The 25,517-nt window shown below is 47.4% G+C and overlaps 1 protein-coding gene and 1 long non-coding RNA gene across 4 annotated transcripts in view; both read right to left on the reverse strand.

The window, feature by feature from the left end:
* Positions 1-25,517, reverse strand: part of LOC125757169 (uncharacterized) — an 89,359-nt gene that overhangs the window by 24,853 nt on the left and 38,989 nt on the right. The window lies entirely within an intron of this gene.
* LOC119383215 (tudor domain-containing protein 7B) overlaps positions 1-25,517 on the reverse strand; it is an 89,141-nt gene that overhangs the window by 24,853 nt on the left and 38,771 nt on the right. For all 3 annotated transcript variants that reach the window (XM_049412450.1, XM_049412449.1, XM_049412448.1), the window contains 6 exons: positions 23,715-23,791; positions 22,074-22,204; positions 19,755-19,836; positions 19,478-19,624; positions 11,984-12,145; positions 7,043-7,138 (listed from right to left, as the gene is read on the reverse strand). In XM_049412450.1, the coding sequence (XP_049268407.1) occupies positions 7,043-7,138; positions 11,984-12,145; positions 19,478-19,624; positions 19,755-19,836; positions 22,074-22,204; positions 23,715-23,791 (695 nt within the window). The remainder of the gene's footprint in view (positions 1-7,042; positions 7,139-11,983; positions 12,146-19,477; positions 19,625-19,754; positions 19,837-22,073; positions 22,205-23,714; positions 23,792-25,517) is intronic.

Raw genomic sequence — 25,517 nt, forward strand, 5'->3', positions numbered from 1 at the left:
CGTTTTATCGAGGAATGATTCAGTACGGCTCCTTTAGCTTGATCGTTGCTGGTGCTTTTGTGCTGACTTCTCGTGTGAACGCACTCTCCGCTGATGGCAACGCCGGCGAAGCGGCCCAAGTACGAGGCCGAGGACTTCGCCACCAGAGTAGAAATTTTGCGTGCCCTGAAAAATGGGCTCTCCCGACAAGAAGTTGCTCCTGTGCCATGACGTCGGCAAACATTACGACGTGAGTCTCCTGAGCGCAGTTAGCATGCCTGCGTATGTGTAGCAGAACACGCTTGCGCACGCCATTTCCAGCTGTTTCAGGCACAGTGGCTTTGTTGTACCCAACTCCAGCGATGCCGATGACGGGCAGGATTTCGGAAGTGTTATGCCTGATGCAGTGACACTCGATTATATCGGCATTGATGATGGCGTTGCCACTGCCGGCTCTCTAGCTGATGAGCAAATCGTCAAGGAAGTGATGCATGGCGACGAATCCAAGAACGAAGAGCCTGAAGAGGAGCAGCCACACCATGAGCCACACAGGCCCCTCGTACTGTGAAGGAAGCCGCGGACGCCCTCGTCGTCCTTGAAGAATTTTGTTTTGGCATTGCAGATAGCATGTGAGCTGCTGAGCACCTTGAAGGGCTCAGAAAAATTGTGTCCGTGGGAATTTCTACTTGAAAACAGACACGCATCCGTGATTACTTTGTGAAGTAAAGGTATGTTGAAAAAACTCTTGCATTTACTGTGTTTATTTCGACCATTCGATAATTCGGACATTCGGTTAATTCGGACATTTTTTCCGGTCCCTAGAAATCTGAATTAACGAGCTTTTACTGTACGCGAATTTCGGTGCGCAAGTAGGCTTCACGGTAATGCAAGGAAGGCGGCTTTGCGTCAATGCGCGAGTTATACACGTGGGTTATACACGAGCAAATACTATATGCAGGCTACCCTCGAAGCGTGCCAAAGTTTGCTAGAGGCTAACTGAAAACGAAGTGCCAAAGCTCCGCACTACCACAGTCATAAGCGAGCGAAAGGAAAGCCGAAACGCTTCGTTCCGTTTTACGACTTTATTGCCTTTAATCTTTCTTCCAGTGTGTTAGCTGTGCACTTGAGCATATTTGCTATCGCTGATCGCGACGATAGCGACCGCCGTTTTCTGCGCAGCGGCTGCGGCTAACGGTAGTTCCATTTTCAATCAGTGCGCGCTAGCCGTGCGCGTGCCTTCAAAACTGCGTCATTGCATTCTGTGATTGCGTCTACCGCGGTTTTGACCGCAGCATTGCTTTGAGTCGGTGCGTGTATGTTGGATGCGCGCGTACTTTCATGGTTGCCCATTATCGCGTCGACATAACTGCATTTGTGTTCGCAGCGGTTGCGGCAGAATGTAGTTACGCTTGGACTAGGTGCGCGCTGGCCGTGCGTGTGCCTTCAAAACGCCGTGGATGTCATTCACGATCGCAGGGCTTGTGACGACGAGCAGTACTGTTTTGAGTGCCCCGTCAAAAACATGGCGGGAGTTCTTGAACTATTCTTGTGCGGTCCGCACGCACATCCAACCCGCCGGCAGCATCATGGTGGATGGACGATCTGTCGCCGAGCATCTCAATGGCGAAAAATTTACCAGGATTTGCATGCGGTGGTAGAAAGCGTGCCTCCAATGAAGGCACGGGTGTTGCGATGTGGCCACACAGCTCTGGCAACGAGAAGTGGCCAAGTTTCTAGCGGAATTTCACGCCAATCCTAGGCAAGCTTTTTTCCCTTACGTGGTGGCACTTGCAAAACCTTTGTTCAAGCAGAAATACCCAGAAAAAGTATTCGTTGTGACGAGACATTTTTCGCATTGTTTTCTATGGACAGCTGACGGGGAATCGAAAATTAGTCGACGACCGATAATTCTGACTCCACGGGGAACGTAAATAAGTCCGAATTATCAAATGTCCGAAAAAACAAATGTGTCAGAAAAAAAAAACTTTTATTGACACTTCAGGGTCCCGGTGGCCGACAAAAGTTGTCAATGTGTTGCTGCCCGCACTTCCGCTTACGTGCAACCAAGTCCGCCTGTATCTCCGCCAGTGTGATGTGATCGCTGCACGATGACGAGCTGGTTTCGTTCGTGAAGGCAACGCATCTGTGCGGCGTACTTAGCGGTCGCACAAAGAGGCAGCATGAATGGCGGCGCGGCGCGTTTGGGTTCTCGCCTATTAAATGCGTGCACTACGCATGCAACTGCACCAGGCCGCATGCACTATCGAGCAGTTGATTGAAGATGGTTATCGTAAGGCTTGTCAGCCTTACGATAAGTACGGAGGCGTACTGGCGCGTTTGCCACCTGCCGCCGTCACCCCTCCGTGCATTTCCATTGCTTATCCGTAAAGACATCGCCGCACAGCGCCGTGATAGCGGCCCCTTTGAATTTCCAGTACGCTTCACCCCATAACACTTCGGCATCGCGACAAAGCTGACTTTCGGACTCTGCTGTCGTAAACAGGTTGACTCGCGAAAGCGCTGGTTCGAACCTACGAGATGATAGATGCGGCAGAGGTGGGGGCTTCAATTATTGCCTTTCGGACATGCAATTTGGGCAGAAAGTCCGAAAAATCGGACGCCGAAGAGTTTTAGCGTCCGAAATTTCAGACGTTCTTGACCATTGACGTCTATGGGGCTGGTGGACCATTGACGTCTATGGGGCTGGTGACGGTGCCGCAAAAGCGTCCGAATTTTTGAGCATGTCCGGAAAATCGCGTGTCCGAAAAATCAGCAGTTAAGTGTATCTGCCGCGTTTCGTTGTCGGCGCGGCCTTCGACGCTGGCTGTGAGGGCACCGTTAGCGCCATTTAACTCAGATCTTTTGAGACAGCAGAGCGTAAAATAAAGCAAGTCTCAAGATAAAAATGAACACGCGTGCAAAACGCTTTACCGCAGACGCATTCGACAGAATGCGGCGATAGCAGCGCAGCGCGGGGATACAGGAACCGGAATGTAGGATGTTCGCGATGTCGATAAGATTTCCCACAGTTGACCAGTGCCTCCAAGATCGGCACTTCCAATCACAAATCTCTGAGGCATAAAGTAGTGATCGAAATAAAGCCTCATAGATCATTAATTAGCTTTCGTTTTGATCTCTGAGGCCATACTTTGTATGGTACAGGATTCGACGTGCGCGACAGTCTCTGACAGGGTCCGGATTATCGAATGTAGATCTCTTAGCTGTCTGAAATATCGGTCGTCTTTACAGATTACTTCTATGGGATCATCGGCGGTGCCGCGCGACTGTCCAAATTACCGAGCATGTCCGAATTATCGGTGTCCAATTTATCGGTCGGCGACTGTATTTGTTGTGGCGGAAATTTCGTTGGAGCGGTATTCGTTATAGCGGGATTCGACTGTACCTGCTCGGCTATCACATACTACACCGCCCACACGCGTTGACCAGCTTACGCTTTGTCTTAACTTGAGACGTGCAGCGGTACTGGTACCACGAGTGTGCGTTATATCTAAAATAAACTTCTGTGTGATGCGTCTTCGACTCGTTTTGGCAGGTGTTGCCTGGGCCTCTTTTCCATGCCCTACCAAAAATCTCATGTAGCTCAGCTTTTATTTGAGCTATTAGGTGATAACCGTACATACTGCATGAAATTATTACTCAGAGATAGAAAAAGACAAAGCCGACGATTAAATAAGCAACGAAAGGATGTATACATTTCTGAATTCATCTTCGTTTTTTCACATCTACGCATCGTAGCATAACATAATACCATACCACACATACTGGCCCGTAGATCAAAGACGCTCACACGCTGTTCGCGACCAACGAGTATCACACAAAAAACACTGTCACGATCGCTATTATTCAGTCAGTGCATTCCATCAACATTGAAGACCTGGTTGAAATAGTTCTGAAGGAGTTCACGCACGTAAATATACAGTGGAGTGAAATAGCTAGTTCGATCACAACCATCTTCGCTAAGTGCCTTGAAAGCAATAACGACACCACAATCGAATACTACATGCATGCGTACAAACGTGTACATAACTTTTGGGACATGTGTACGACGCAGTAAGAGCGTGACAGTTCGCCACGTTGTTCACGGAAGGAAACACATAAGAAAAGCAATAAACATTAGGTCCAAATGCTCGCCGCCACTCATAATCGCACCATCTCGCATAGCGTAACGCCAAGCGTAATGACAAGCGAAGGTGTAGTCCCCAAGCGCCCGCACTGCTGTTTGTCCAGTCCTCACAAAGATGGCGGCACGCGTGCATCGCTTCTTTTCGGCGTCTGCTAGCCCGAAACCTTCCAGAGAGCTTCTACAACAAAATTGTCCTGGAAGCTTCTGGCTCCCCGCGGGCTCCCCGTGGGTAGCGAGAACCGCCCAGCCCAAGAAAAATGAATACCAACCAGAAGTGCCCCTCGTGAGGGGCGGAGCAACCAGAGAAAAACGACCGCACTCAATGCCAGAATATCCTGTCACTATCGCCATCTGTGATGCTGATGGCATGAGGCTGGCCAGCCTTGTAGATAGCGCAACAATAAATTGGGCTGATTAGAAGGTACGAGGAAGAGTGGGCCAACGCTGGAACGAGTGTACTCTGCAGCTGCGTAGATTGCGTGGGTTGCTTGGCGCATGTTTCTGCATCTTTTTGATTTGCTAGGAAAGCACACCGGTCGGATGGCATTTAAGGGGGGAGGTGGGGATCGAAGCTGAAATTATTTTTTGTAGTAGAACAATGAAATTTGGCATGCTTACTGGGAAGTGCACTGAATGACTATTTACAAAGTTTCATTAAGATATCTCCAGCAGTTTTGACATTATAAATTTTTACTTGCATCATTGTTGTACCAAACTTGCAGAAAGCCTGGCGTGACAACAAAACATGGTAAAAGCCCAAAGTTGCCCTTATATTTTCGCCATAGCAATGGTTCATGCTGTGACAGTCTCCAAATATTTTTATTACCCCGATTTTTTTTACAGGGAACATTACATCCATGTTTGCATAATGCATTCGTTATCGTCATGTCAAATTAGCTAAAGAGTAAAAAAACGAGAGAGTAACTCAATAATATAGGAATGTCATAGCATAGAGAATTGACTAGGGAATACAGTGCAACAGACCTCATGAAAATCCATCAAGCCATAGTCGTGCTACGCTTTCTGCAAGCGGGACAGTCGGGTCAAAACACACTTCTGAGAAAACGGGCCCTAAAGTTGTAGTCACTCCATGTAAATCAAAATGCCCTGGGGCTGTAATATTTAGTGTCTTTGCTTGCAGGGGTTTTCTTATGTCCTTGATCTTTCATTTTTCTGCACTACGTGCTTTCCTTTTTTTCTTTATTGGTTATTTTTGCCAGCTCTTTGAAGGGTGAGCCTTCAGGTTTAATGCCCAGACTTTCACATTAACTATGGCATGCAAATTTTGGTGTGCTGTGGCAGTTATGGCCAAGACATTGGTGGCACAGGAATTTCTGAGTAGTGCTTAATGAAGCGAGTTTGGCAGATAAAAATTCGTCCACTCCTTTACACAAGTTCATTTATCACCCCCGCCTTGATACGCTTCATCATTCACCTAGTCGTGGTAATGGTAGTCAGCGAGGCTTTCATTATTTCAGTACATATACAAAAGCTTGCTGCGATACCATGCACGGCTTGAAGCGCACCTAAATTACATCACCACTGAGTGCTTATTTCCCCGCGAAATGCTCGGCCGCGGGGTTCGGGAAGTCTGTGCCTGATATGCTGGGTGGCCGCATTTGCTGGCGATGCGCAATATGCCAAGCCGCAGCGATGAAACATCGGCGTGCAATATGCTTGGCCTCGCATTTTGGGCCGCCGACGCGCGAAATTGCCGCGGTGCTTCGAGCGATGCTGTGCGACAAACTTGGGGAGATCGAGCGGCCGTGGCCGTGGGGCCCGCGGCGCAGCTGCCAATGCGTCAAATTCCGATCAGCGATTCCGAGCTGCCAGCGGGCGATATCATTAGTTGCTTGCAACAAAGCGCACTGCGGATTGTTCGCTTTCACATGTCTGCTAGCACGATGTTCTTCCCCGCAAAGTTCGAATTCGTCGGCGCCGTGAACGTAGTTAGGCCTAGCCACGACTCCGAGCAGTAAGCACGGTCGCGGTGTGCGCTGCAGCGGTACGTGATGTTTCAAAGTTAGTCATGTTCGATCACGAGCACAAAAAGTCGTCCCACGGTGGTCTTCGTCACGAGGTCTGAGATGCCGACAGGCAAAACTTCTAACCGCGGGTCCCACGAGTGAACGCAATAACAGGTCCGAGACCTGCTTCTGCGATGTTCACGAAGAGTACGTCGGGCTATCGCAGTCTGATGCACGGTCTGATGAATGAGCTTCCGGGTGCAGCTGCTAACGCGTAATCATCGTCGACCAGCGAACACAAAACGAGTGCGAACGCTTCAGTAATTAGCGTGATTTTCGACACCGTGACCAGGCAACGTGGAAGCCGCAGACGACACATACCGGGAGCGACCATCGGACCAATGGCGAGGCGCGCTGGAGCATCATGGCGGCCGCGGCCAATCGGGGGCCTCGAAACGACCTTTAAACGTTTGCTTTTTGTGCGCTTGTTTTTAAATAGAGGAGCCAGCTGAGGCGGGGAATTTGAAGACTGAGAAATGCTCTTTCAGACGAGCCCTAGATGGTGGTGCTCGGTCGCGCCGTTCCGGAGCTATAATTTTTTGAAAAACACTTTCTTTTTTTGCGATTTCCGCGATAATTTTTGTCACCTCAGCGGGCGCAACAATTTTTAATAGCACTTTTACGTGGTTTTCAGCAAAGATATTTTGTAATTAGATAGAAAAAGGGCTACAGAAACTGAAAATGTGATTTTCAGAAAATGATTTTTTTGCCATATTTCGCGATTTGATCCCCGCGTCCCCCCTTAATCAGCTGCTGCACATAAGGTTCGCTTCGCGTAGATACCAAATGTGTGTGCTGTGTAGCCGTTTTTAAATAACACCTGACATTCAAGCGAATCTATTTGCGAGTGCTGCACGAGCCATTACGCTGTCCAGTAGCACTCCTACTGTACCTGATGGGCAAGCTCCGTATAGTGCTCAGGCAGCTCCCACAGATGATCTACCCGGATGAGGCTGCTGTTTCCCTCGTCAACAAAACAGCACTCCACCTGCAAAGGCCAACAAGACACACTAGTGTGAAGGGGACAGCCACTTCAGAATAGTGCCACGCATGAGCTTAGGGCTTCCAGAAAGCCCGCATTGGCCTGGCTTAGGGCTTGGAAGGGACCAACAAAATTGAACGAGTTATTAAGGGGGGACGTGCCTTTCAGAACGAACTTTGTTTCTGGTGAGATCTTGATGAAAATTGGCACAAAGACTAAGAATGACCTCATAATGCTTCCATAAAAATTTCAAGGTGATATCACGAAAACTTCCTGAGAAACAAATAATTTCATTACTGGACCTCGTGGAGTGGCTGGAGAGTTTAAAAAATGACATAAAATGTTGGTAAACACCGTGTGCAGAGGCGAATGTATGCTGAAGGGGGCTGCGTTTTCAAAATTTTTTTGCAAACCTAAAAATTGTAAATCATGTTTTCTCCACTGATACTTCAATGAGCATATTTGCACTACAAAGAAGAAACCTTACCAAAAATTTTTAAAAGACTAAATTAAAAATATAAGAACGCAGCCCCCTGAAGCACAGTTCAAGCAGCATTAAAAAAAAAAAGGAATCGAAATCTGCCAAGTAGTTGCGAAGATATCTGCTCCACGAGCTGAGCAACATGCAAAGAAAACAGTATTGAGAAAACAAGGTTCAAAGTTTTGCGTCACGTTTACATGCCTAATAGGCACCAGGGTTGTAGTCCTTAGTGTCCTTTGCAGTGTTGCTTGGCCATCTGACCTTTAGCCTGATGAGCTTTCGCAGCCTTTTTGTTCTACATGGCATCTTTTTCGGCTGCTCTACGAAGTGCATGGCGTCCAGGTTGGAGACCAAGAGATGTGTAAAGTTGGGTGTAGGCATGGAGGCCTTGTGGTGAATTCCCCTATGTGATACATTCATCGCAGACCAAAAATCGCTGAGCGCAGCTGATCCCTTTCCAATCATCATAGCTTGCATGGCCCGAATATTGACCTCAAATGACTTGCTGTTTTCCATTCGCGGCGACGACCACGCATTTTTCGCGTCCGCGCCGCATGCAGTGCAGGTGAGCACCATCTTTACCGCTAACCCGTGCTTAGTTCCGTGCTTCATCTTGAGTCCCGGCTCTTCGCACTGCGGGCACAGGGCACTGCCATACAGACCATTCAAGGCCGTGCGTTGCATGAGGAAAAACTCATCTTCGTCTTCCGTTTCGATGTCACTCTTGTCCCCTTGGTCCATCAGTGACGTCTTGCGCTCCGTCACAGACGCTGCTCTTAGGGACTCCTGAACAGCAGCGGCGCGTTCACGAGATGCCTCCGCTGACACGAAACGAGGCTCTAATCGGGCCCGAATCGTGCTACTGGTGGTGCTGGTAGACGGCCTCGCATCCTCGCGCGAAGTACTTGGCTGAGCATACGCAATGTCTACGTCCTCGTGCGAAGTGCTGAGCTGGGCATCCGCGATGGATACATCCTCGCGCGAAGTGCTTGGCTGAGCATCTGCAATGTCTGCAGCCTGCGCGGAACGACGAACAGATGTTTCCTCCGACGGCACAAAGCACTGCTCCAAAGGCATATCAACAGTTTTGTCGATGCTCGCGGACGATGCTCCGTGCGTGCTTGTGCTCGGCTCCAGGTCCTTGTCGTGCCACACGCCGTCGTTGCTGCTCGCAGAAGTCGCCAGACTGAATTTCTTTTTCACGATCGGCAGCTTCGGCTTACGAGCACCAAATTGCTGCGCAGTCTTGCGTTTCTTCTTGAATGATCGCCGGTCCATGATCGCATGCGGGAACCTATCTCAAAACTGCGATGCGCCAAACTGGACAATGTTTTTCTCCTTTCACGAGCGCTGGTCTTATCGCAGCGCGATGCGATCTCGAAACCACGCCGCGACGAGTTGAAAATACACGCAGTAAGCGGCCCGTCAGTGCTGTCAGCGCAAAGAGCAGACGACCTTTGCGCCGATTGCTACAAGCGACCGCACGGGCGACCAATGCGGAGCCGCCGTACAGTCACGTGACGTGCGTCGCCAATCGAAACTGTCGTGATACCTTTAAACTTCGGCTTGCTGTGGGCTTGCTCTTGCCTGGTTCAGCCGGCCGAGGCAGCGAATTTGAAACGGAAGAATTGCGCTATCCATAGAGACAAAGATGGCAGCGCTTGTTTACGTGGATGCGGAGATATCGCGGCTCGAAAGATGGCGTTTTTTCGCAATTTTCGTGAAATTCATCGCCACCCTAGCTTCGATAAAAATTTTTGACGTCATTTCAACGCCGTTTTCAGGGACGAAACTTCGAAATTAGATAGAAAAGGGGTCACAGAATGTGAAAATGAGATTTTCAAAAAATCTCATTTTTGGCCAAATTTCGCGATGCCAAAGCCGCGTCCCCCCTTAAGTGGGCCGTATTAAAAGAGGCATAAAAGATAGCCACAGAAGCTGCTGCTTTAGTTCACAGCCCTCGCTGAATTCTAATGCTTTCTAATGGTTCGTAATGAAAAACAATGTGCACCAAATTTTATTATGCAAAGAAAGGTTCAAACAAAAATGTAGCATGCAATAAGGAATAAAAGCCTGCAAACCTTCACACGAAACTTATTGTAATAAATTTAAAGCAGCTTTTTTTTATATCCCATCAAACTTGTTCTGCCACTATCAAGGGCAATAAAGCTGGCTCTAGCAGTTGGCAAACACAGTTACAGTTTCGCGTAAGGCTAATGCAAAGATAAATTTCAAACCAACTGGTGTTAACAGCAATTTTTCATGGTCAATGGGTCTCAAATGAAATTCGCTGAATACGTTATTAGCACACTTCCATCATTTTAACGGAATTACAGGCTTCTAGAGATGCGAGGAAGATTGTTTACAAATGAATTTTACAGATTACCACAAACTGCCCACTTGGCTTCCCATAATTATTGGCCACATTGTGCATGCCATCTACCTGGGCAAAAGCATGACTGGCATAACGGTATGTCGAAAAACAGTGTGCAAAAGGGACGGGTGCCAGATAAGCACAGTGTGACAGCCTACCACCAGTTTTAGGGGCGTAGCTCCTCTTAGTCTAACCTTGTCACGTCTCCGTTGTCCGGCGTAAATGGATCTCCCGTATGATGCAATAGATGGCGCTGTCTCATAGAAGTATTTCTTTCGTCCAATACGTGCGTATAAACCACTCAGCTTCCTTGGTGCCGAGAACACTACAGGCACACCATACCTGACAGCCACCTTTTAGGGGCGAAGCTCCTTATAGCGGCACCCGTTCGTCCCATCGTAGTGTGTAACCAGTCTTAAAGGGCCCCTCACCAGGTTTGACAATTTTGAGCTGACGAGCGCAATCCATGCACTAGGCGTTCAACATTACGTCTGCCAAAATTTGCAACGCTACGCGCCGCGTAAATGGGTCAAATTTCAAGCTGAACGCTGCTTGCCCTTCTTCTCGCGTCCACACGCCCAGAGAATGAGGGGATGACGTGCATGAGAGAATGGCCCTACGTAGATAGTAGTGCTGTGACGTCGCTCCTCTACGTAGACGAGTGTGCTCTGACGTCGCCAACAGTAGCACGTCACACTGCGATAATTATTTGACACGACGCGTAGTTTTTGTAATTTGTTGCTTGAATGGATGAATAAAACTTGAGAGCAATAATAAAACACACAAACGGAATGTGTGCGTTTTCTTTTTTTAATTTTTACTGCGAATCGCAGCGAGATTCGAGACTAATCTACCTCCGCTTCGCACGCGTTCGTGTTCTCGCGCTTTGCGCATCGTGCAGACGCCACCCTTTACAACGAAACTAATTTTCTACTGCGTTCCAGCGCTCATTAGGCTCATTTATCCTTCCGCGTCTAACTAGATGTTCATGCGGCACACCGCTAGTCTCGCGTCCGTACAAATGTTGCAGCTTTCGTGCTCAGTAATAGGTTGAAAGCCAAGTGATCGGCGAGGGCGCATACGGCATAACTTGCAGAGATGAAGCGCAAAGAACGCCGCCACAACACCGCTCGCGTCTCGGGGGCTCGGGCTGGTTCGGGCGCGTCATGCGCTCGTGACATTCTGTGCGTATGACGTGTTCATGCGTATGCGTTATGTGATCCTTCCGCTCGCGTGCCGAAGAGGGCAGGGAAGGCATTTGGCTTGCGAAGGCTACGCGGGGCGAGCGGCGAGGGTTTGCAGCTCGCCTCCTCGCATCATGGTTTCGTGCCGCTACAAATTATTGTTTTTCTCAGCTTCTAACCGACCGATTAGAAAAGTTCTTGCGGCATAATGCTCTTTATTGGGCTCGCAACAACTTGCAATGTGTAACCGAAATTCGTTAGGTCACCTGGTGAGGGGCCCTTTAAAAACAGAGGGGGCGTGCACACATGAAGGCTCCCTAAAGACAATGCGCTGTGACAGTACGTGATATGTATCGCCCTCTCCTCTCCTACGCTTCCCCCTCTTTCTCCTCTCCTACGGTTCCCCCCCCCCTATCTTGCCTCGCAGCGCAGCGGCGCCGACGCAGGCAGCGTCTTGATTGAAAAAACCGACCGCTCGCGCTGCACAACCGTTCACTGACCACCCCGTATATATAGGCACTGGATTTTGACCTCCAAGGTAGTGCGTGTGTGCGATTTCTCCTGTGCGTGACTAAACAATGAAAATTCACAGCGTACATGTAAAATTAAAGTGAGCTGCAAGTCGTCATAACTCTCATCGAACCTTTAGTATAAACGCGCCCGATCTCACGTCGGTGATGATGTACTGGGCAGAATTCACGGAAGATTCACAGTTTACCGATGAACCTCCGCAGCTTTGCCCACTCATCATCATTCACTCCGTGGATATGCTGTGATTTTTTTTTTCTTTTTCCCCCCCCAGAAATTCTCACCTTTCCTTTCTCGGCATTCTTGAGTGGCTGCACTCGCAGCCATCGACCATTGTGACAAGTGGCGTACAGCTTGGCCACCTCGGGCGAACCGACGACTTGTCTGGCAGATGCCCCACCTTTGAAAAATGCAGCCATCTCTTCGAGCAGTTTACTGTACTCTTCCTGCAAATTCACATGAAAGTATATTTGGAGACATTGCATCAATGACTTTTCCAAGGTTCCCGCACTCGCATGCCCCGGCTCCAGAATCCATGTACAGTAAAAGCTCGTTAATTCGACACCCGTTAATTCGGAAATTCGGATAATTCGGACGGCTCTATTGGTCCCTGCCGAAGTGCATATTAATCTATGGGACCAAACCTTCGTTAATTCGTCAGAATTGGGCTCCGCACCGCTTAATTCGGACAAATTCTGACGGCTGCCGCTACACAAATGTGTGGTAAAGCAGCGCTGGCACCACTGGGGCGAAATCGAAACTTGAGTGACATCGCCATCGTCATCAACTAGTGGGGGCGATCGCAGCGTCACCGAACGTCGGCGTCTTCTTTCTTCGCTCCACTGCGCCTCAGACGCCATTTTCCCTTGTGTTGTGTCGGCACCGTCTCTTCTTGCGGAGTTCTTTTTTTTTCCCGTTGTGACCGTGTTTACATGTGAGGCCTGAGCATGCGGCAGTAGCCGACGGTGACTGCCCGACCTTCGATGCTGTCCTTCCCACAGCACAGATATGACCCTTCAGGACTACATCGCGATTGATGATTGTGTCGCCACGACTGGTCTCCTGCCCGATCAAGAAATTATTAATGATGTCGCGACCTCATCGCACCTCACGGGAAGTCTCGGAGGTGCTTTTGATATTAGAGGGCGTTTGCCTGAGCACTTCCGACAGTTTGCGTGCTGTTGGCCATTTGGAAAAGTTAAGAAAAATTCTAATGTAAGCCGGAATCTGCGTGCAAACGCAGACGACCATTACAAAATACTTCAGCAAATAAAGGTATGCTTCTCCAACTTGATTTTAATGTTTTTCCTGTTCATTCGTTAATTCGGCATTCGGTTAATTCGGACATTTTTTCCGGTCCTGTGAAATCCGAATTAACGAGCTTTTACTGTATGAATAATGCCTGGTTTAGCACCGGCTGGCCATAATGGTATTAACTATGTGACTTTGCTTTACAGTCGACGTCCGATTTCCCGGACGCCCGAAATTCCGGACATGCCTGATTTCCCGGACTCATCTGTGGCACCGTCAAGTTCCCCGTAGAGTCAATGTATTAAAAAGTCCGAAATTCCGGACGCTTATAGCCTTCGCCATCCGATTTCCCAGACTTTTTACTGTTAACCGCCGACCCAAAGTCACTACCGACGCCGCCATTTTGGTTGTTTTCATTTTCATATCCTTGAACCCACCATACTCGCATCAGCAGCAACGCCGCACAGCCGCACCGCGCCGCGGCTGCCGTAACCTCGAAACCGCACCACCGCACGTGCCAATCCGTTGCCAGCCGTAGCTTAGCCAAGCCAAACCTCACTGTGTTCGTTCACGTGTTGTTTTGTCAGCTGTGCCAGCTCTGCGGTCATGTCTGCGGTTGATCGTTTGCTGCTGCGCGCTACCTTCAGTGATCACGTTTCCCGACCTTCAGCATCCACCGAGTTCCTAGCTGTTTCGTGCTGCGCCTTTCGTCGAGCAGATTCGCCGTTTACAGCAATGGCAGCAATGGCACCGACTGCTCCTTCGCGCTTCGTCCGCGCCTTCGAAGCGCACAAAGCCACCTCGTAGGCTCACGATGACGAACTGCCATCCGTGGACGTTGCCTTCGACGATCTGCGCGCTGGCGGCGTGTTGATTCCAGCCGAGATAACCCTTGAGGGCTTCGCCGACGCTGACAAAGACCTCGAGCTATGTGCGGAGTTGACCGATGACGAAATCATTCATCAAGTTACGGAGGATTCCGATGACTCCGACACCGAGAACGAAGAGCCAGCTCCTACACAGCCAACGAACACAGAGTTGACGCAAGCACTGATGACACTGTCATTGGTGTACAGCGGCAACATGACGTTGACTGGAATTGAGGCAGACATAATCGCGGGCAAGCGGACCGTGCAAAAGAAAATAAGCGACTTCTTTGCGCCCAAGTGCTGACCTATGAGGTAGTGCCGGCCACGTCGTATTTTTCTTTTTATAAACGGCTCTTTTCAGAGCCACCTAAACAATGCATTGGCTGAATTGCTATGGGAATCTTGTACTCCGGCTGTGACCCTCTCCGTCAGCGAAAAATACCTACCAAAAATTTGCGTTTTCACGTGCATTCGTTTTTCCGGACTGCCCGATTTTCCGGACGTTTTCGCGGTCCCTTGAGGGTCCGGGAAATCGGACGTTGACTGTATTACAGTGAAGCAGTCTAAAATTTCGCAAATTGCCAATCAGCACTTTCACAGCAGGTATATCACTTTCAATAATTATCGCAACTTTGAATTTTGTCAACATCTAGATTTCCCGTCCGATGTAATCATCGCTCCCTGAATTTGCCGGCAGCCATAAACAGCACCAATAACAATGCTGCATGTCGGTCATTTTGCGAGTTGGCTACTGCACCCTGTGCTTTGAACTTGCTTTGTGCTGCTTCGCCATGGAGCAATATGCAAGTTGCATATCTGGTTGACACTACTGAGTATGCTCTCCAGTACAGCAAACATGCTGCTTGCAGGCATTAACTAGACACTGTCCTGCGTTGCTTAGGGTGTATCCACACGACGGACCGAATCCGTCTTTTCCGCCGCGGACGGCGCATCACGTGACCCCGCGTCACGGATTTGTGCCATCCGTGCCTCGTCCGCGGACGTCGCGGACGGAAAATGCCAAGCTCTTTTTCGCATTCGGATTCGCGCGGAATAACACAACAAATTTAGCCGAAGGTGCCATTATCTGTCTGGCAACAAGCGCTGCTTTTTCTTTTTCTCGTATGGAACTCCATTAGTAACTCCATCTTCAACTTAAAAGAAACTCTGCGCCGTAGACGGAAACATAAAAACCTTCAATAATTTTGGTAGCGATGAATGTGTTTTCGACTTTCAGACTGCTCGCGCCATTTAGAGAAAAAAGGAACAAGCAAGCATTCGCACATTATTATGACCTCTGGGATTTGGTAGCACTCGCGCTACCGCAGATCACCGAGCTTATGTTCTGTTAATAGAGGCACTCGCTAAGCCTACAGCTCTCAGAAAACGAGTACAGCGCTCGGAAACAGTACCAAATTGTCATGAATACGTTGCTGGCGAAGCTTGAGGACACAAACCTAAAGCCAACACAATCGTCAGTTTGGGACTAACAACCCACGCAATGCGAGACGAGAGCTTAAAGATTCGAAGCGGGCAGCTCTCGCTTCAGACAGTGCCGCCATGTTTTTTTGCTGCGGCGCGTCCGTCTACTCGCTTCGTCCGTCGTCTGGATGTGCTTTGCAGCCGGACGGGCGGCGGAACGATCGTCCGCGGACGAGATTTCCGCGGATAAGTCCGTCGTGTGGATACACGCTTAACGACATCGGATGCACCTTATTTTGGAAGTGATACAGGCAGATTCCTTATTACACCAAATAATGACATGTTCACAAGGGGGAAGTGGCAATGAAAACTTTTTGTTATTTATGGGGATGAAGTGATGAAATTTGGCATGCAGATGTTAATTGTTATGCTGATATCATAACAGAAATCTGTTTTGAGCTATCTGTTGTAGTTTCTGAGTTATAACACTTGATAGACTATCATTTTCATCCCAAAATTAATGAGTTAGACATAAGTTCGTCAAGACTTTTTTTTCATAAGGATATTTACAAGGGCCCATTCTGTGCTGTAAAGCTATTGGTTTATTTTTTTTTAATATCCAAATAAGCACACAAAAAAGTTTTGAAATGTCCTGTACATTTGCTTAACCATCAACTTATACAAAAAGAAAATTACAAAAATCTGTATGATTTGCAAACAAATATGGACAGTTTTATGGCACTCACTAATGTTCCAGAATCTAATTGCAAAAAACTGAATGATTATATCTTCATTTGTTGTGAAATGGCAGAGGGTTGACTGACAGCAACTGCACAAAAAATGAAAGCTGAGAAAACAGCTCAAAGAAAGTGGAGCTCAAAGCTAAGAAAATAAAAAAATTCCGAAGGATGTCTATTGTATTTTTTATTATAGAAATACAGCATTGTGGCTACCTTGAGTTCCGATCTCTCCTCTTTACGATGATGCGAAGATGGCAGCACTGTGTCATCTTCTACTGCATATTTGTTGTACTATTTCACCATGACGTAAAAGATGGTGTGAGGATTGCAAAAAAAAAAAATCAATTGAAAAGCTGAACATTTAGACCAAATTAACCATTCCCATTACCATGTCCCCCCATAAAGGGGTCATGAACCACTTTTCCAAGTAATGATCTAATGACCTCAGTATCGGAGTTGACTGCCTCCCGAATCGATTGCCAAAAACTTTCTCGAATCCGTCAAGAATGAGCGGAGTTACGGGGGTTTGGCGCACGCTCCCAGCGCTTTCTCTCTTTTCTCGTGCCGACGAGCGCACTGGAAGCTACATAGGGAGGGATGGCGCGGGGGAAAGAAGTTACGTCGGCGCGCGTTGTGAAACGCGATTGCTCTCCCGCTGTGATTTGCGTGTGCGAGTGTGGCTACAGTGTAAAGTTAGCAGATTGAGGACAAGTGGCGGCACACCGTGGCAAGAAGCGCATCTGATCTGAACGCCGCTCTCGATTTATTTGCCTATCAGCCAATGAGGATGCTATGTCTTTTGCGACGTGAACAGGCAGATCGCGACGTCAACGGGCAGACGCCCCGCCCACCGACGAGAGTGAGAACCGGCCTCTACTTGAAAAGAGGGCGCCTGAGAAAACAGCAACTACGCGTTTCGCTTGTAGCCTTTACGCGGCTCGCACGACTGCAATATTTGGCTTAGCAGTTCATAGCCGTGTCAGCTTTCCGCAGGATGTGTTTTTTCAACAAGCCCAAGGGGTGCTTCATGACCCCTTTGATACTGAAAATGAAATGCCAAATGTTGGTATAACACACCTCTTCCTTATATTTATTTTTTTTGTCTTTCTGCCATTTTCCTATGCAGCTGTTGTTGACGAGGAAGATGGGAATGGGAAGGCAAGACTGGGCTTCTGTACAACACATAGACTGGCAGTGCAAAAGATGACACTGCCCAGTGAAATTGTGATTTTGAGTGCTTTTTTCATTCCTTCTGACTAAAAATTTCGATATTTTACGATCCCCCACATACTCATTGGGATTTCCATGGAGCTACAGTCGCCGACCGATAAATCGGACACCGATAATTCGGACAGTCGCGCGGCACCGCCGTTGATCCCATAGAAGTAATGTGTAAAGACAACCGATATTTCGGACAGCTGCGAGATCTACATTCGATAATCCGGACCCTGTCCGAGACTGTAGCGCACGCCGAATCGTCAGCCATTATCTCCTCCGGCTCCCGTACCACACAAAGTATGGCCTCAGAGATCAAAACGAAAGCTAATTGGTGATCTATGAGGCTCTATTTCGATCGCTACTTTATGCCTCAGATTTGTGATTTGAAATGCGGATCTTGGAGGGACTGGTCATCTGTGGGAAATCCTATCGACATCGCGAACATCCTACATTCCGGTTCCTGTATACCCGCGCTGCGCTGCTAGCGCTGCTATCGCCGCCATTCTGTCGAATGTGTCTGCGGTTAAGCGTTCTGCGCACGCGTTCATTGTTATCTTGAGACTTGCTTTATTTTACGCTCTGCTGTCTCAAAAGATCCGAGTTAAATGGCGCCAACGGTGCCCTCACAGCCAGCGCCGAAGGCCGCGCCGACGACAACGAAACGCGGCAGATACAGTCAACTGCTGATTTTCCGGACATGCTCGAAAATTCGGACGCTTTCGCGGCACCGTCACCAGCCCCATAGACGTCAATGGTCAAGAATGTCGGAAATTTCGGACGCTAAAACTCTTCGGCGTCCGATTTTTCGGACTTTCTGCCCAAACTGCAGGTCCGAAAGGCAATAATTGAAGCCCCCACCTCTGCCGCGTCTATCATCTCGTAGGTTCGAACCAGCGCTTTCGCGAGTCGACCTGTTTGCGACAGTAGCAGAGTCCGAAAGTCAGCTTTGTCGCGATGCCGACGTGTTATGGGGTGAAGCGGACCGGAAATTCAAAGGGGCCGCTATCACGGCGCCGTGCGGTGATGTCTTACGGATAAGCATTGGAAATGCACGGAGGCGTGATGGCGGCAGGTGGCAAACGCGCCAATACGGCTCAATCGCTGACAAGCCTTACGATAAGCGTCTTCAGTCAACTGCTCGATAGTGCATGTGGCCTGGTGCAGTTGCATGCGTAGTGCACGCATTTAATAGGCAAGAACCCAAACGCGCTGCGCCGCCATTCATGCTGCCTCTTTGTGCGACCGCTAAGTGCGCCGCACAGACGCATTGCCTTCACGAACGAAACCAGCTCGCCATCGTACAGCGATCACATCACACTGGCGGAGATACAAGCGGACTTGGTTGCACGTAAGCGGAAGTGCGCGCAGCAACGCATTGACAACTTTTTTCGGCCACCGGGACCCTGAAGTGTCAATAAAAGTATTTTTTTATGACGCATTCGTTTTTTCGGACATTCGATAATTCGGACTTATTTACGTTCCCCGTGGAGTCCGAATTATCGGTCGTCGACTGTATTTGTGCACGCGCAGTGAATTCATGCATTTATATTGCAAAGGCAGGCATTGCTGAGCTCAAATATTTGGTTAGGGTCACAGTGGCTGTTAAAAGAATTCTGACCTGAAACATTTGATTTCTCAGTACTCTAATCACTTCACCCAGAAATTTCACCCCACATAATTATCGCACCCACCAGCCTGTATCGAGCTTTAAAGAAAAAAAAAGTGAGATTACTATGTGAGTAAATGCAGTATGTTTCACAAGTAGCCCAACGAGAAAATCTGGAACTGCGATTCAACAGCGGGCAAGCCTTTCCACACGATATTCAATTATTGCACTTCAGTGTTTCGTCTGGAACATAAGTTGTAGTCTACAACTGCACATTGTCTAAACACAGTGTGCACTTCTGCAAGAAATGAGGTCATGGATAAACTTTCACAAAGGTACAATGTATACGTCTTTGGAATATCTCTGGAACATAACTTTAGAGGTTATTGAGAGCTTTCACTATAGCGATATTTAAGAACAAAAATTTTTGCTGCAGTCTCCTGAAATTCGCAATTAAACTTTTTTCCTACATTTATTATCTATACTCTTAGTCTAATACGCACCTGTTAAATTTTCTTTCAACAAACTTACGCTGCTCACACTACTACATCATTGAACAAGGGCATAACCGAACTGCAAATAACAGCCCACAGCTAGCATGCACCTTTTAGCCTCTCCTGTCACTCTTTAGCTTCAGGTAGCACTTTGATGCATTTCACATACTGTACTCACTTCATATTCGACAAACCGGAAGCACACGCTGGCAGTGCTCGCTACGCAGGACACGAACACATCAACATACTCGGTGACAATGGACGGTTCACCAGTGGAACTGCTCGGGGAGCCGGTTGAGCCACTGGATAATGTGTGGCCATTCTGCTGCAATTTAGAAAAAAAAACATTTACACATTCACCATGGGTGAATTAATATTTTCTGTCTCAGAACCACTTACAATATGATATACCAAGTAATACTACATAACAAACAAAAATGCAATCATGTGCTTACCACGGGTTCCTGGACGGGCGCTGACTGCGATGTCGTAGAGTTAGCCTTACCCCCAAGTGGGTAGAGAATGCAGCGGTTCCCTCTGCCAAAACAAGAGAGTCGCACAACAATGATCTATGCTATTCTTAACCACCTTGTCTTTCCTTGAAATTTGGGCAAATGAAAGTCGTTCTGAAAATGTCTGCATCAATTCAAAAGATGATGATGATATGTAGTTTTTAATGGCGCAAGGGCCACGTCTGGCCAAAGAGTGCCGTGACCATCAATGCAAAAGAGAAAGTTTATTTGGGCAGACTGTTCACCTTCATAGATTTCATCTTACTCGGTGACCTGTAAAAATGCCATCAAAACGGTAGCTGGGCATTACGGCAAATTATATCTACTACAGCAAGCTTTAATTACATCGGCATACCAAACATATTGGCCACATAGCCCGATCATTTGGTCACCCGTGAACTGGACGCCAATTAATCACCCGCCCCCATGGCAGTGTATCTGATACCAGCGCACAGCTTTAAATTTTAAAGGGGCCCTGCAACACTTTTCGAGCATGCTCAAAAAGCGCTGCCGATCGGTAGTCGAGGCTCTCGAGGACACGCGAGCCAAATATTATAGCGATGCGCACGGCCTGGAATTTACAATAAATTCTCAAAGTCAGCTGAAAATCGCTCCCTCTTCTCTCGACAAATGATGTATTAGTCCGCAAAATATGACGCGATTGTCGGCAGTTCCACCATTGGCTGATGTTATAATCACGATAACACCCTCATTATTACTTTCGTTGTTAATTTTGAGTTCAATAGGTAGATAATATGTACGTTTCTATTATGTTATCGCGCTAAAAACACCGAACAAACATGAATATTAGCACTTCCGGTCTCACCGACAGCTCGTCTGCTCGTAGTTGCGTGGTTCCGTTTTCTTCGCCATGCGCAGTGCCGAAAACGTGAATATTTCTGTGCTTTTGACCATCGCCGGTTGCCGTTGAGAGTGGCAGCCGTTCGAGTGTTGCCTCGTCAGCTGAGAACTGCATCGTCGGCACGTTCTCACGACCGACCGAGGCACGGGCGCAGCGTGTCTCCGATAACAATGCTGGCGTCCGGTAATGACGGCGCTTCGGGGTCGTCTGCCAGTGCCGTCTTACGAGGCGGTGTATCGGAGTATGGGCCGAAACCGATCTCAGCTGTCATTCGTTCCAAACGAGCGCGCAGGTTTGCTTCCATGGTTGGCAGAGCGATGAAAACACTACGGCGTTCGAGGTGCACACCCAACATTACCAAACCGACGCGCAGTTTTCAAGCACGCGCGATACACAGCGCGATCGACTCCGCTCGACGAGAACGACGCAAGCCGACCGGAAGTGGCGGCACAGACCACGTGGTTGCGCCGAGACGCCAGAGAGAAAAAAATGAAAAAAATGCCGCCGGCGCTGACGTCGCCTCCTCGCACCTCCGCCCTCCCTCCCCTCACGCCGCGCGCAGCTTTCCGCGCGCTCGCTGCGTTGTGTTGAGAGAGAAAGCTGCGGAACGTGATCTCTATAATTTGGTTACACCACTTACACTTGACGGATTCGAAAAATTTTTGCGGCATATGACTCGTGAAGAGTCATACGTCAATAATGAGACTATTCCAATATAATTAAGAAAGGTGTTGCAGGGCCCCTTTAAAGCTTGCACACTTTGGAGCCTATCTTGTCCGCAAAAAAAAAAAAAAATCATTTCGCACGCCTTTACCTTAACGCTGCACATCATACTTCCAGTTCACGAAAAGCCCTTGCCCTCCCTCCCCTTTCCCCACCCACCTCTTTCTCACACACCACAACACACTTCAATCCCCTTTTACTCTTCATCTGGTTTCCAAATTTCCTAGCATGTACAGTACGGTCCACTGTTAAAGGGAACACTCAAATGAGCAACTTTCATTTTGTTGGCCCCCTAACGGCTAGTGGATGCGGAAAGATTGTTCTTGCACGTTACTAGTCTATCATAAGGGTTCGGAACTGTCAACCATCAGTAGTGTTATGCAAATCTAAGTGACGATGCTTTTGTAGTAGAGCGATATCCGGACATACCCGAAATGCAAGTGTTCCCTTTAACAGTGGACCCGTCTGTAGATCACCGGAACGCTCTACAGCATTCCCTGACATGATGCAATATTTTAAAGATGCTGTTATTATTCATCCACATAAAAAGCATCTTCAAACCCTGCCTGGAGCTTGCTTCTTGTCGAAGAGGCATTTGTGTCATCAGAGCTAAATCTAGCTTGCACAAGGTGCACCCTCCTGCAAAACAACATCGTGCTGCACAGTGAAAAGCATACCTCTCCACGTGAACGGCATTGGACTTCACAAGGTGCTCAAACCAGTTCCCTGGAAGCTGTTCAGAGTAATTTTGTTTGTACAGAGGCTCCACCCCTTCCTTGAGGACTCCATGCGGTTTACTTAGCACGAGCTGAAAAAAAAAAGGAAAAAGATTGCAAGAACGTCCATAGCAGAAAAAAGTGGCATCTGCCAATGCTGTCCTAGGTTTAGTACCATCATCGTCAGGAATTCTTACAACATGACGGCCTGCATGAAAATTTATTCAGGGCTCGGAGTGTGTGTCTTTTTATGGACCTTAGTGGGCACTATCAAGGCACATAAGTCTGTGCCCTGGGATGACATTCTAACTCCTGCATCTTCCACAAATGAGCATCCTTTAGACAACTGCAATGAAATACCAGACCACACGGAATGCACAGTACGTTCAGCCCTCCTCAGAAGCAACAATATTGACCTGTGCGCTGCCTCTTCACAACTTCAGTCAGCAGCCAGAGCAGGTTTATCATCAGGCAGTTTCCACACATTCAGTGGAAAATGATAGGAGTAAAATTAAGTTATGAGATTGGAGGATGGCAGAATGGGTCAGGCAACAAACAGGGGTAGCGATATCCTGGTTGACATCAAGCGAAAGAAATAGACCTGGGCTAGCTAGGTAATGCATAGGGCAGACAACCGGTGGACAGTAAGAGCAACAGAACGGTTACCAAGGGATGGGAAACTGAAAAGTTGCAAGAATAAAATAGAATCAGCTCGCCATAGACTGTACAATCAAGCCCTGACACCCCCCATTCTCACACACTAAGCTTTTGTGGTAGGGGCTACACTTGCACTCTTCTAAGCTTAGCTGTCAGCCTGACAGGTAATATATAACACCACACACCCATTTTTTTGATGTAGCACTCGAAAAAATTCACAAAGCAAGGGTACATGCAAACAATGGAACTCTCACACAATGTGTGATGCCACACAGCCAACAGTGAGCAACTAGGTGTTTGATTGGCAACAATGCAGTAGCAGTTGCTGCACTAAGCCTTTAAGTATGCTGGCTGAAGTCACTGATGACAGCAGACGATTTACACAAAAACAGGATGATGAAAAGCAAACTGTATAAAAACAAGTGCCGCCTACCTTCTGCTCATCATCGCCCTGCGTGTGCAAAGCGTCTACACTTATGGAATGATACCAACTAGCCCGGGCCCAGTCGTTCAATCCCATCAGTGACGAGGCATGCCGTAAGGACATTCTCTGCTTCTCAAAGTATCATCACCACGCCAACCTTATGCCGATGCCTCACAGTGCAAATGACCATGACAGCAAAGAAAGTGTTTGACATTAAATTCACATGTCAAAGGTACGATACGATGGGCACACAAGCATGCACTCTGGTTATGTGCAACAGGTTTGTGAAAGGAAATGGCGAAGACACGTAAAGTTTCGGCTTGTACACAACTTATACTAAGGCACTTTTTTTTTTCTCTCTACCGCAGAGACAAGTAAGACCAAGCTTTGACTGCTTACTAGCTGTGCTGCAAGATGTGGTTTACAGCGAATACTCAATGCTACAAGATGAAGAATTCAATGCACACGAAGAATTCAAACGTCAGAGGTAGTAAACCATTTTGTTTGCTTAGGACACTTACACTTGTTAAACGGCGCACCAAGACTGCTATTTCTTCGGGTGTTGAGGCAGGAGTCACAGGATGAGTAACCACTGCAGCTGCACAAAATAAACAGTTGTTCAATGAAGCAAGAGACTAAGCCAGGAACGTTGAAACACTGTTCCAAGGTGGCCGGTCAGTGCTACGATAACCATATGTAAAGGCAACTCGGGTAAAGACAGGACATACCCAGACACCTCGCTGTTTATGAACTCTAATTTGAATATGCACATAATCTGAAAAAGGTCCGTGCCTGCACAAAGACACACGAAAATGGAGAAAAAGAGGACGTGGGAGGAGCAAAACATAAATCGGTAAAAAATTATGGGCTTCAGCATTCTCAAAACTAGACAGCGGGTAAGGGCAGAGGCTGCTTTTTAAAGCATTCTCAACATTCTTGATCGATTGTTTTGAAACTTGCTGCATTGATGTGTATTTATGCGCTGATTTCAAATATGCAATTATTTTTCCAGAACACTATCTAGTTTTTAAAGTATCAAACATTTCAAGTGCCTTGTTTGGAGCAGATTTCTTCTTAACTGAACGAGTTGCGAAGTAAACCAGCATATCCCAATAACCTGGAATGAGAACTGCATGCAATAAAACGAGGATGGATATTGTTCTAAACCCATTTGAACAAAAGTTGTGGTATGCTGAATGTTCACGAGTGAGTCAACGTCAAGCTGGGATTTTACTTAAGGGGGGACGTGGCAATGGGAACGGTAAATTTGGTCTAATTGTTCAATTTTTCAATTTATTTTTTTTCTGCAATCCTGAGACCATGTTTTAAGTCATGGTGAAATATTAGACCAAAATAAGCAGCAGAAGTTGAAAAAAAAAAAACATTTTACTAGTGTGCTGTCATCGAAAACTATGAGAAAATTGGGCTTTAGAACATGCAAACCTGAAGTTTTCCCTTGGCACAGTGCCACCATATTGGTGTCATCATAAAGAGGGCAGATAGAGCTAAAGATAGCCGCAAAGCTGCATTTCTCCTATGAAAAATAAAACCTGCTTCCTTGTGAGTTCCATTTTCTTAGCTTTTAGCTCCATTTTCTTTGAGCTCCATTTTCTCAGCTTTCATTTTTTGAACAGTTGCTGTCAGTCATCCCTGTGCCATTTCCCAACAAATAAAGATATAACCATTCCGCTTTCTGTGCTTAGATCCTGAGACATTAATGAGTGCCGTAAAGCTGTCCATATTTCTCTGCACATCATACAGATTTTTATAATTGGCTTTTTGTAAAAGTTGTTAGTAAGGCAATATGTACAAAAAATTTCAAACATTTTTGTGTGAGCTTATTTGAACATTACAAAATAAACAAATAGCATGACGCCACAGAATGGGCCCTTGCGATAATCCTTATGCAAAAATCTTGACGAACTTATGTCTAATTCATTAATTAATTTTCGGATGACAATGAGAGTCTATCAAGTGTTGTAACTCAAAAACTGCAGAAGATTGCTCAAAACTGATTTCAGTTATGATATCAGCACAACATCTCACATCTGCATGCCAAATTTCATCACTTTATCTCCATAAATAACAGATAGTTTTCATTGCCACGTCCCCCCTTAAGAAGCTACGTCCGTACATCAGCACGTCATGACCTTGATGACTTTTCTCTTTGAATGCGCGGCTCACGTTCAGTGTGACCACCAACGTGCGGCCGCAGTAAGTAGGCAGCTCACAACACTCAAATCAGCCAATGGTCGTGTACACGAGCTTGATGCAGTTGAAATTGAGTCTATGGCCTCATTTGTCGAGAGACGAGAGCGATTTCT

The sequence above is a fragment of the Rhipicephalus sanguineus genome, chromosome 2 (assembly GCF_013339695.2).
Source record: "Rhipicephalus sanguineus isolate Rsan-2018 chromosome 2, BIME_Rsan_1.4, whole genome shotgun sequence".
NCBI lineage: Eukaryota > Metazoa > Arthropoda > Arachnida > Ixodida > Ixodidae > Rhipicephalus > Rhipicephalus sanguineus.